Source organism: Lampetra fluviatilis, chromosome 29 (genome assembly GCF_964198595.1).
Source record: "Lampetra fluviatilis chromosome 29, kcLamFluv1.1, whole genome shotgun sequence".
Taxonomy (NCBI): Eukaryota; Metazoa; Chordata; class Hyperoartia; order Petromyzontiformes; family Petromyzontidae; genus Lampetra; species Lampetra fluviatilis.
This window is the reverse complement of record NC_136303.1, coordinates 4,214,070-4,226,996: the sequence shown is the minus strand read 5'-3', so window position 1 is coordinate 4,226,996 and position 12,927 is coordinate 4,214,070. Positions and strand designations below refer to the sequence as shown.

Below are 12,927 nucleotides of genomic sequence, written 5' to 3'. Positions count from 1 at the left end.
CATTGTTGTTCTGTATGAGTGTCTTCTGTTAACACCACATCACACCATTGATAAGGTTTGCGTTTTAGACTGAAAACACATTCCTGCGGAGGGAGCTGGTAGGAACGTTGGGTTGCTCAGTCAATGGCCAGGGTCAACGGCGGCGTGGTGTATTCCGCAAATATGCCCGACTGTGAGGGCGGGCACAAGCCGGCGTAACTAGGTTGAACGTTGAGTTTTGTAAGGGCACCACGGGGTGACCAGCCCCTCCCCACCCAGCCCCACCCCCACCCCTCCCACCCCCCACCCAGCCCCACTCTCCCTACCCAGCCCCTCCCCACCCTCCCCTCTCCACCCAGCCCACCCCTCCCATTTTTGGATGCACGACGGACGGACACAATAATCCCTTGTGGGCTGGTGTAACCAGGACGTTCCTACCAGTATAACTGTTTAGCAGCTCTCTGTGTCTATAAACACATCATTGCATCCGGCACTGCATGTCTGTGTCCAAATATATTTTTTACTTTTAAACATTCCAGTAATCGGTGCTTGACTGTTGTATATGTAGTCCTGTATATACATTTTGCAATATACTATTCTATGAATAAATAACTGATTTGCAGTGCTATACAAGAGTGAATGGTGTACAATCCACGAACATGTTTCTATTAGCTGTACAGATAAAACAACAATAAGAGATGCAACAAGACTTGATATTTTGTCATTGTATTTACACATTTCCTCCAAAGTCACAATATTTACAACAATAAAATTCAAGATCTTGTCGCCGGTTGTTGGGCACAACGCCGTCCACAGCCATCGCACGTGGTGGCGCTAAACCCACTCACACTTGGACCACGTGGTCCAGCCGCACACAGCACACCTGAGCGACAAGGGAAAATGGTCTATTTAACTTTTTTTTTATTTACCAGGTAAGGCCCACTGAACTATATAGCTCTTATTCTTGGGTTTTTTCGGTAAAGTCAAGTAGGTAAAAATTTTAAATTAATAAAAGTAGAATAAAAATAAAATAAAAATATTTGATACAGCAGTCGTGCTGTGACGGTTCCACCTGAAGACGGAAGCTTGTGTTGCCTCCGAAACGTCGTGATTTTTATTTTATTTTTATTTTACTTTTATTAATTTTTTTTTTACCTACGTGACTTTACTGAAAAAACCCAAGAAAATGAATCCTTGCAGTCACGAAAGCTTCAAATCTAGAATTATATAGCTCTAAAATTCGGAGGCGACCTGGCTAGCACAAGTAATAGCTCAACGAAGTGGCTCATCATCGTGTGGATATTTACAGCGGCCAAATAATCGAAGCGCATGTTAATTCTAAATGTGGAGGGAAAAACTGGAGGACCGGGACAAAAATCCACGCGGCCACGGAAGGGAACATGCAAATTCCACAGAAACAGGCGTCAGGGTCGGGATAGAACCCACAACCTCCTGTATACCAGGCGAGGCAGATAACATCTCAACTTAACGAAATGTCGTGAGAATTTTTATTTTATTATGTTGAATTTTTATTAGTTTATTATTTCCCTTCTACGTGACTTTATCGAAAGAACCAAGAAGATGAACTTAACTTTTAACAACTTTTTCCACTTCTCGGGGAAAAGGCGCCTCAGATGACGCACATCGCACGGGGAGACAAGCGTTGGGCAATAATGAAATCGCACTCAAAATTAAATGAAGTCAAATGTTGTATTACCACAGAGGCCTTTGTTCTTCGTGTGACCGGGCAACCGACCTGGCAGACACGTCAAAACAATTCACGCGGCCGAACTTGGCGTAATCTCCAGAGGGTTCCCGGTGTAGCAGGCTAATATAACCCCTGCCCCGACTAAACCCGGGTATAGTTTCAAGTTCATTTATTAAGTATAGCCCTGTGAGCCATTCGGCTCTTGAATCGGGTGCAACCGCAACAAACAAAAAACTAACATGAACAAAAAACATCTTAAAGTGAATATGTCACTAAGTGCAAACAGAAAATCCAAGAAAAGACAGCAAAATATTGCAGAAAAAAGCACCGTACACCAACGCTGTGTGCAAAAATCCCAGTGGGATGCAAGTCAAACAACAACAACAACAACCACAAGACAACTTAGATTAAGGCCATCAGTCTAACTCTGTACTACAACAAACAAACATGGCTAAACCAATACACTTTTCGAAATCACCAAAATAAAGCCATGAAAGTTTGTCCCAGGCCAGAGTATATCCGGGGGGATAAAGTGTCCTAGGCTGAACTCTACCCCCCGGGGGTTTAAACTAGACTGGGCCAGACCATATCCCTCCAGGCCAGAATATGCCCCATGTGAAAGTTCAAACGAACTTCAATCGATATCTAAAAAGCGTATAAATGGAAGTAAGAATCTCAGTTTGATCAATTGAAACATTTTTAGGGTTAGGGACAGGGTTATTATTATTAAAGTTTTTCTGGTTGAAGCAATCACAGTCTATGTGTTTACAGTTTTAAATAAAATGTTGGAAAAATTTAGTAATTCATGTGTTTATCGCTCAACACCATTACTATCATGGGGGTATGATTTGGCCTATCGGGGTACAAATTGGCCTAGGCCATAATATACCCGGGTATAATCTAGCCTAGGTCGTTTTAACCCCGGGTATACTACGGTCTGGGGGTGTACTACGGCCTGTTACACCGGCATGTAAAGCCAGGGCTTTAGTGATGCTGGCTCCGTTTGTCAAGGTCCAGACGGTCGCAACTACTTCACACCGAGAGAGATCCAGCACTGGACTGGCACCCAGCGTGTCTCACCAGTGCTAGCTAAGTTACCATCAGACATTGTTCACGACATTATGAGCCCCCAGCAAAAAAAGATTAGGCAACTGACGAGGCGGGGGGGGGTGAGAAATGTGATGTCACATCAAAATGCGCAACTTCAAATAAATATAGACAACACGTTCCACTGAATTAAATCGACTTTTTAAATAAATGTTTTCTCCTACAACATCAGAGTGCAGCGGCACATTAAATACGCACTACAATGACGATAGTTTAAAGCGATTTGATTATAGATTTGAAGTTTTCGTGACTGCAAGGATTCATACTCTTAGGTTTTTTTCGGTAAAGTCACGTCGTGATTTAATTTAGTTGTTTTCTCTTTTTTTTTACCTACGTGACTTTACCGAAAAACCCAAAGAGTACGATTTGAACCATGTTTTATTTATTTTGGGGGGAGGGGGCAGAGCTTTGTGATGTCATATTTGAGGGGGGGGGGAGGTCTGACTTCTTGTGACGCCGTGTGACGAGGGGGGGGGGTCAAAATATCGTCCAAAATCGCGTGACGTCATTTATGGACGCCCCCTTTGCGCACCGAGATGAAGAGACAAGAGGAGAGAGAGCGAGAGAGCGAGAGAGCTGCCTCCGAAGTCACCCACCATCGCGACGTGGCTTGAGACAACCAGCGCCAGGCTCCATGTGGCGAGACGCGAGCGCCACTTCATGGGCCAAGTTGGAAACACTGAGACAGCCGAGACAACAACAAACAATCTTAATTTTGGAACTTTCGTGACTGCAGGAATTATTCTTTGGTTATTTCGGTAAAGTCACGTATAAAGATGCTATTATTTAATTTAATATTTTATCTTTATACTGTGTGTATGCTATTATTTAATTTATTATTTTATCTTTATACGTGACTTTACCGAAAGAACCAAAGAATAACAGCAAACAACTTCCCGGGAATGATTGTTCAATATTGATTTGAAGTTCTAGATTTGAAGTTTAATACAGTAAATTCACCTGATGACGGAGACTTGTGTTGCCTCCGAAACATGATTTATTATTTTATTTATGTTATTATTTCTATTCGTTTTATTATTTATTTTCATTATTTATTTTTACCTATGTGACTTTACCGAAACAAACCTAATAGTATTGATGTCAAGCTTTCGTGACTGCAGGAATCCATACTCTTTGGTTCTTTCGGTAAAGTCACGTAGGTATAAAAGAAAATAAATCACGACGTTTCGGGCGCAACACAAGCGTCCGTCATCAGGTGGGTGTTAAATGTCAGGGTGTTAGGGGCCGTCCATAAATGACGTCACGCGATTTTGGACGAGTTTTGACCCCCCCCCTCCCCCCCTCGTCACACGGCGCCACAAAAAGTCAGACCCCCCCGCCTCAAATATGACGTCACAAAGCTCTGCCCCCCCCCCCTCCCCCCGAAACCATATTTCCATTTTGAAAATAAAACATGCTTCAAATCGCTTTAAACTATTGTCATTGTAGTGCGTATTTAATGTGGCGCTGCACTCTGATGTTGTAGGAGAAAACACGCATTACAAAGGAGGCGTGGGAAAGCTGCAATTGAGCATAAAATTCACTTTAAAATATTCAGCGTCTAACTAAAACTGCAGATGTTCACACTATTATATTGAAATTCTCTTATAATTATAAAATATTAAAAATAATTATAACTATAAAAAATACTTTAAACTTTGTCGTAGAACGAAGCAAAATGGAGAGTACAATTATAACGATCACATGTTCATTTCGCAGAATGAAAAGCCCTGGTAGAATCATTAGAATCAAAATGTTTGTCATCTCCGGCCGAGGCGTTTCGTGTTGCGAGGGCGTGAAGGAGGCAAATGATCGACACACTTCACCGCGCACGAGGGCAACGCGACCACTTGCGCGGAGATGGAGCGGAGAAATCAGCTCGTTTTCAGCAGCAGCAGCAGGAGATGGTTTGTTGACATCCATTGCAGGGTCGCGTGAGATCTAGAGGCCTCTAGAGAGATCACAATATTTATTTAGAACTGGGGGAAATCCGATGAGCTATAAAGCGCTTTCCCACCACCCCACCCCCCACAATAGGGGCACCGGGTCAGAACATTACAACACGAATACAAAAACACAACAGAGTGCAAAGTATGGGAAAGGTAAACAAAATCACTTACAAAAATAAACACAAATAAAAACTAAACAATGTTTTCATTGTAACAGGTCAAGCCCACTGGAGCTGTCGGCTTCTTTTGTACTAATAGATTAACAACGACGGGTGTTCGATTATATTAATTTGGTGCAAAATTAATTCCCTTTCAACAAATGTTCAGAAAGGAGAAGAAGAAAACAAATTCGATGTTAAGACACGCGGGACATTGAGTACAATTTAAATTAAATAAAAATGATCAACAACGAGACGACAGATCGTACAAACGTATCACGAGAAACGAGACAAAATCGATTTTTTTACATTTTGTGAAGTCGAAATCATTGAATGGGTGGGGGGGTGTCGGTGACGTCACTAACACAATCCCCCTACCAAGATGGCGGCACATGGGAATGGGACCCCAAAGGCGCCATCGTCGTGACGTCCCGCGACTCCCCCCCACCCCGCACCAAGATGGCGATCTTCAGCGTCTACATTGTCAACAAGGCGGGGGGCCTCATCTTCCAGTATGACAACTACGCCCCGAAAACCGAGGTGGAGAAAACCTTCAGCTACCCCCTCGATCTGGTGCTGAAGGTGCACGACGAGAAGATAGTCGTCGCCTTCGGCCAGAGGGACGGCATTAGAGGTGAGGCCCCGGTTAGGCCCAGGTTAGGCCCGTCCCTCCGTGTTTGCCTGAGAGGCGGTACCGGGTCTAAGGCCCCTCGGGCGGCATGAGGATCCAGCCGAGCCCGTGGTCTAGCAACGGCCTCCCTGGTGTTAATTGTAAACATAACGCTTCTGCCACTACTATACGTGTGGCTTTACATTATCGTTCTATCCGGGTATGCTTAAATTGACATTTGTGTCGATAAAAAGACCCGTGGCTGACCTTCAATTCGCAATCGTAATGTTGATGCTGAAACTGCTGCTTGTGGTAGACTTTGTGTTACTTCCTGTCATTGCCACCATCATCACCATCTGTGGTATATAAAATAAGTACTGCTTTGTGGATAGCCAACACACGGACGTTGTGTGTGTGTGGTCGGAGTGTGGACAGAGAGAGTCACGTACAGAAAGATCCCCCGTGTATGCCTTAACAGACTTTGTGGGGTCACACACACAGAGAGAAGCACGTAGGGTCAGTGAGAGAGACATTGACCCAGGGCAGGAGAGACGTACGGGGAGAGACAACAACAACAACACACGGATACACGGGAAGATAGACAACCACAGGGAGACGCACAGATGAAGAGAGACACACACTGGGAGACAGACATTGCGTGCAGACACGAAGGAGAACACGGAGACACGGAGAGACCCGGCCACAGACAGCATCTGTGGCAAGCATCTGTGGCATTTTGGCCAGACCAGCCCGGAATGTTACGAGAATTACATATTTTGAAGTTATTCGTATTGAGCCATGGATTTCGAAAAAATATATACTGACAATAGTCAAAATATTAATATATAGGGTGAGTCCATGCGTCCAATTTCATACGTCTGTTAATATGATTATAGTGTACAATATAGGAGTATGCAAATGCATACCTTGTACTCTAGTGGTAGTGCCTTACGCCTACAATTACTCTTATGAGACAGCCTAACAGCGTCTGTAAAATAGTGAAATGAAGCCTTGTTGGTGAGTCTTAGCTAAATTAAATCACGACGTTTCGGGCGCAACACAAGCGTCCGTCATCAGGTGGGACAACCACAGCGAGAAACAATTGCTGAAGTGGGCAAAAAAAAGAACCAAAGAGTATGGATCCCTGCAGTCACGATAACTTCAAATCTAGATTGAGTCTTAGCTAAACCGATTCCGCCCGCCCCCAGCCACTTGATCAACTCGCACCAACCAGCGTAGTGAAGTATGTTCAAACAACCCCCACGTCCCTTGCAGCGTGAGGACGCCCTCATCCAACATTGAAAGGGCTCCATATGTCGATACAGTATGTCCACTAAAAAATAATGCTCACAAGCAAATTCCATCCAAGACTATGGGAAGCTTGTGTTGCCTCCGAAACATCGTGATTTGAATTTTATTTTACTTTTTATTTAAAAAAAATTTTACCTACGTGACTTTACCGAAAAAACCTAAGAATATGAATCCTTGCAGTCACGAAAGCTTCAAATCTAGAACAAAACGTAGGTTTAATTTGTTGCGTCAGGGCCCATGCCAATAATTGCCGTCCGCTCTAAATTGAAAATCTCTCAACGCCCGCCGCCGTGTTGTTTCTCGCTGCGCCACTCTCTCCCGCAACAGTGGGGCACGCGGTTCTGGCCGTGAATGGCCTGGACGCGGTGGGACGCACGCTGCCGGATGGCCGAGATGTCCTGGCGGTGATCAACAACCCTGACAGTTACCCCTTGAACCTGCGCTTTGGTCGCCCGCGCCTCTCCTCCAACGAGAAGCTCATGCTCGCCTCCATGTTCCACTCGTAAGTACCCCTCCCTCCCCCCAAGTCGTGATGTGCGACTTGAGCGACCAGACGAAGCCGAGATCGGCATCAAGGTCGTACATATTGAACGGTCTCCCCGCGCCTCCGATTAGCACTGTTGCCTACATACGGTGCGAAGGAAGTTCTGCATGCATACATACATGAAGGAAGTTCTGCATCGCATGACATAGTCACTTATATCGCTCAGCAATATATATTCTAGATTTGAAGCTTTCGTGACTGCAAGGATTCATATTCTTAGGTTTTTTCGGTAAAGTCACGTAGGTAAAAAATTTAAATTAATAAAAGTAAAATTAAAATAAAATAAAAATCACGACGTTTCGATTGCTGTATCAAGTAAGAGTCTTACTTGATACAGCAATCGTGCTGTGACGGTTCTACCTGGGAAGCTTGTGTTGCCTCCGAAACGTCGTGATTTTTATTTTATTTTAATTTTACTTTTATAAATTTTAATTTTTTACCTATGTGACTTTACCGAAAAAACCTAAGAATACAGCAATATATAATTACACTTTTTTATTTTACCAGGTAAGGCCCACTGAGCTGTATAGCTCTTTTTCAGAAACGACCTGGCCACAAATGGTAGCCCAACGAAGTGGCTTATCATGTGGAAATTTATAGCCGCCAAATACTTTAAACGTATTTTTCTAAATGTGGAGGGAAAAACTGGAGAACCTGGAGTATCATCCAAGCGACCACGGGACGAGGTAATATGCGAACTCCAAATATACAGGTGCCAGGGTCACGATTGAACCCACAACCTCCTGTATACCAGGTGAGGTAGGTAACATCTCGCCACTAGTGTGAGTGTCCCACGTACCGACAGCCGGGTCGGGGACAGTTGACCAAGCCGGCAAACTCGGTGAGGCGCAGTGATCCACCTTGGTGATGAGAGGCCTCATCAGCCATGGGGCATTTATGGAACCGATATGTGACATATAATGGTGATGGCTCCTCTCATCTGAGACCCTAATACCTGTATACTCCTATTATTTACGGCCTAAATAGTGTCAAAAAATCACATGTTTGTGCTTGTCTATGGATAGGTCACACAGAAGTGGTCACCCAGGAATGTTAAACGAATCCAGATAAGAGGAGTCACCTGGAAGTGAATGAAAACTTGTCCTATTCGTGTTTATCCATGGATAAGTGATTGCCGAGAATCACTCAATTCATCCGTTTGTACAGCACCATTTTCAATCCACTGCTGGATGATGGCAGGACCTTCCTGAATGTAGCAGGACCTTCCAGAAAAAGAGTTTCGGGACCCCGTGAAGTTTTGCTGGATTAAGATCGTAAACATTGCATGCGTACGACCTTTTGTCAATCCACATTGGTCAGTGCGTGCTGATGAAGGCGGGCAACATAGACGTTCTGATCTAGTACAGTTCAATTAATTTTTCTGCACTGCTCTAATACTAACAATTTAGGGCGCATTATTGTTATTACACCGTTTAACAATGTACACGCCTTGCCTTGTCTGTGTTATGCAGACTCTATGCTATTGGGTCTCAGCTGTCTCCTGAGCTCAAGAGCACTGGCATAGAAGTCCTGGAGACCGACACATTCAAGCTGCACTGCTACCAAACTCTTACGGGTGAGTGCTCGCATGCTTTACATATTTAATAAAGTGGTGGGAAACCCGATGAAATTCAGTGGTTGTAAGTGACTAGGGCTTGTGGATACCTTTAGCGGACTGCGCTACAAACCCAGACACCTGGGTTCGATTCCCGGCCACAACTACCATCTAGCGAGTTGTCCTGGGCCTCCCCTAGGGCAACTCACCCTTAAATGAGTGTGGAGCGGTGTTTAAACATCAGCATAGGGGAGACGTATGCGGCTGGGCGTGGTGCTAGTAAGACCACCTCCACTGGTGCCATCGCAGCCTTATTAGGTGCTCGCTAACCGCAGTTAGGCCTCAACAGCAAGCGGCTTTTTGATGCGCTTTCCGATTTGAAGGGCACGCTTTTCGGCATGATGTCCCACGTTTGGCTCCAATATGCTGGGAGCTTCAGGAAACGAATTAAATTCCATTCAATTGAATTAGTTTCACTTGAGACATCAAGCTGAGACATCGTGCTGAACAACAGGGTGGGGTACAACCGGAAATCTCATCGGAGAGCCATAGAGCACAACTGCGAAAACCTACATGTAAGCCTATGAGGCTACACCAAGTATCATGGTCTTTGTGTATGTGCGTGTGTACTGTGTTGTGTACTGTGTGCAGGAGTGGTCGTGTAGCAGTTAGAGCGCGCTGCGTTAAAAACCTGGAGACCCGAGATCGATTCCCACTCACGACCAACACCAATGACGATTATCTGAACCGGTCCTGGGCCTCCCCTAGGTCGACTCAGCCTCAAATGAGTACCTAGTGGGGTCTGTTAACATCGCCGATGGGGAGACAAAGCCGGTCGGGCGTGGTGTTGGCCACCCACCCCCTTCGTGTGCCGCGCCGGCCTTCACAGGTTCTCGCTAACAGAACTTGTCCCAAAAGTCTGTTAAGGCTACACGGGGTGATCTTTGTCTTTGTGTGCAGGAACCAAGTTCATGGTGCTCTGTGAACCCCGGCAAGCAGGGATGGACGCTTTGCTGAGGAAAGTGTATGAGTTGTATGCGGACTACGCCCTCAAGAACCCATTCTACTCCCTAGAGATGCCCATACGGTGAGAGCCGTTGCATTCTGGGGCACACGGTGGTATCTCCTTCACAGGGTACTCCTTGCCAGTGTAGTGGGTTCACAAGCGACAGAGACGATGTAGTCGAGGCACACTATTTATTATAACTTCACACTCGGCACAGGGCAACGTATACAACACTTGAAGGGGTAACGGCCCCTTCACCCGTACTGGACTGGGATACACCCCTAGGCTATCTGCCTAACTGTTCTGCTCCCAGGTCCTCCGCTCAGGGTGCTAGGAGAGGCTATCTGACCCGGCCCTGGTCAAGGCACGGGTCACGACACCCAGCCAGACAGACCCGGCTCTTAGAAGAACATCGGCTCTGAGGATGGCGAGTCAAAGGAGTTCCAGGGCCTATCTGCCCGGTCTTCAGTCTTCACTGGTTCTTCGCTCCTTAGCTCCCCAACACTGCACCACGAGCCCTCTCGCTCCCCGCCTTTTATACCAATTTGCCACCGAGGGGTGGGGCTGTGTGGGATCCCAGCATCCCCCCACAGCCCCCCAGGGCGGTAACCGTTTGCGGACGTGGACACCCCTGTGGGCTTGTCCGTTTCCCTCCCGTAACACCCCTACACCAGTGAGCGTCATTGCGGGCGAAACCTGGCCGAATATCCAAGACATCGGAGCAAATAATGTCGGGGAAATGTAACATGGTTCAGGGGTGGAGTATTTGGCGCAGTGATTGGCGACTTGTGCACTGCTCTGAAACCGATGACCTGAGTCAGATTGCCGGCCACGACTAACATCAGTGGTGATATCTCAATCCGTCCTGGCTTCTACCCCCCCCCCCTTTCGCGAGTCCACACTAACTGGTATGCAATGTCGTAGGCTCACAGATTCACTCGCTTGTTGGTATGTTGGGTTTTGAAAAAGCTCCCATCTTCGCCACCCATGGTTACCACGGGAACACCCACAGTGCTGTTAAATAATCTCGTCAAATCTCAGAAGCTCAGCAGGATTTTAAGCTAGATTTGAAGTTTTCGTGACTGCAAGGATTCATATTCTTAGGTTTTTTCGGTAAAGTCACGTAGGTAAAAAATTTAAATTAATAAAAGTAAAATAAAAATACAATAAAAATCACGACGTTTCGGAGGCAACACAAGCTTCCGTCTTCAGGTGGAACCGTCACAGCACGATAGCTGTATCAAGTGGAAAACACCTAAGAATATAGGATTTTAAGCCTAAAAAATGCTCGGATGGGTGACCACCACGCACATGCAGCTTGTTATAGGCTGCACCTGGCCATCTGCCCTTTTGATGATGGTTAAAACCAAAGTGTTTGCCTTTGCTCGCCAAGGCGACATTGTCATCACAATGTGGCATTGCGAGATGACGGAATTGAGCGTGGTGCATTTTGCGAACTCACACGTCATGTGCCGCGTGACAACAATTCGTGGGCCACGTAATCTCACTTTATCATTCATTAATCACGCTTGTGAAGCCAACCGCACGTTGTAAATCGGTACAGAATCCATGCGTACGTGTGATTTTTTTTTTCTTTCTAGTATTTAATGGACATGCAAAGGGAGCCCCGTTGCAAGTTACTCATTCTTCATGATGATCTCACCTTCGCCCCGATAATCTGCCCCTTGCAGGTGCGAGCTCTTTGACCAGAACTTGAAGGCCGCCTTGGAAGCCGCTGAGAAAGTGGGCACGGCAGGGCCGGGTATATGACCTTGAGCCGTACGCGACGACATCACAACTGCAATTCCCCTGACACCGTTCTCTCCCAATGGAGTCTCGCCACGCCCAGGGTTTCCGTAATCTCATTTTTCGTGCTCGGGAATTTTCCATGTAAATTTACACGACATGACAAATAACACTGGTCAGCACACACTTTTTCTGGCATAAGGTATTCCAACGGTTTTAAGGTAATTTTTGGGGTGCTGATTCCAAATCTGGCATCAGATATCAAATATTGCATTTTCAATAAAAACTGCAGAAGAAAAATATTAAATAAATGTGGATGTCAACATAAAATTATATTATAAACACACTATCCTAAAAATACAGCACCATATTTTAACACTAAAGCAGTCACTGACTCGCAACAACTTGCAATCATAAGTGACAGAGTTAAGTTCGGGTAAAATCAATGAAAATGGGGTATGCCGATAGCATAAAATAAGATGTGATAGAGCAAATCTGAGATCAGATTTGGAATCAGCACCCTGAAATTAGTCTAAAACAGCTGCAAAAGTCCAGGCCAGAAAAAAATGTGTTTTTTTTGTTGACCAGTGTTTCTATGCTTTCAGTACGAATAAAGGTAAAAAAAGTCATTCGACTGCAGTTCGCTGTCTGTAAGACATCTTATATTCATAGCAAATGTACAATCTGTACGATGTGTATGTTGTAGTATCACCATATCGCGGCAACTCGACACCTACTCCCAACCGTTTGTACTGATCTCACGGGATAACTTTGGGCAATGTAATTATTATTATTATATGTATAAATGTTTGCCAGTTAACAAACACGTTTTTATTTATGTCTTTTTGTTGGTCCCTTGAATAAATTACTTCTGTTTCAGACGTTTCTTCTTAGATGTTCATCCTTTATTTTCTTCATGAGCACTCTCCCTCTACGTTCTATTTAGACGCAGGGGACTGTGTACAGAACGTCGATGATCTGCCCAGGTGGTGTGGTGACAGAGCGAGCTATCGGAAGGTTGCAAGCTCAAAAGCTGATTGGGAGGTTGACCCGACCCATCATCCCCTCTGGTGGTTTATCAACATGAGCACCACTCTGTGTAGAAGTTAACAGCAGTTCTACTATGCTAGACCTTCCCCCACCATGGGAATGTGGGATTACCACCACTGGCTCGGCTGTAAACGGGAGATGAGTGCTGCTTCAACACTCACCTGGGCAGGCAACCCCCTTTGACTTGACACTTTCACTGAACTT

The 12,927-nt window shown here is 45.3% G+C and overlaps 1 protein-coding gene across 1 annotated transcript; it reads left to right on the top strand.

Annotated features, from left to right (window-relative positions):
* The first annotated feature begins 5,338 nt into the window (after nt 1-5,338).
* On the top strand, nt 5,339-12,554 carry TRAPPC4 (trafficking protein particle complex subunit 4). The gene is made up of 5 exons (XM_078870023.1): nt 5,339-5,535; nt 7,150-7,324; nt 8,839-8,942; nt 9,882-10,008; nt 11,619-12,554. The coding sequence occupies exons 1-5, from the start codon at nt 5,361-5,363 to the stop codon at nt 11,695-11,697; spliced, it is 660 nt and encodes a 219-aa protein (XP_078726149.1). The 5' UTR covers nt 5,339-5,360; the 3' UTR covers nt 11,698-12,554.
* The last annotated feature ends 373 nt before the right edge of the window (nt 12,555-12,927 follow it).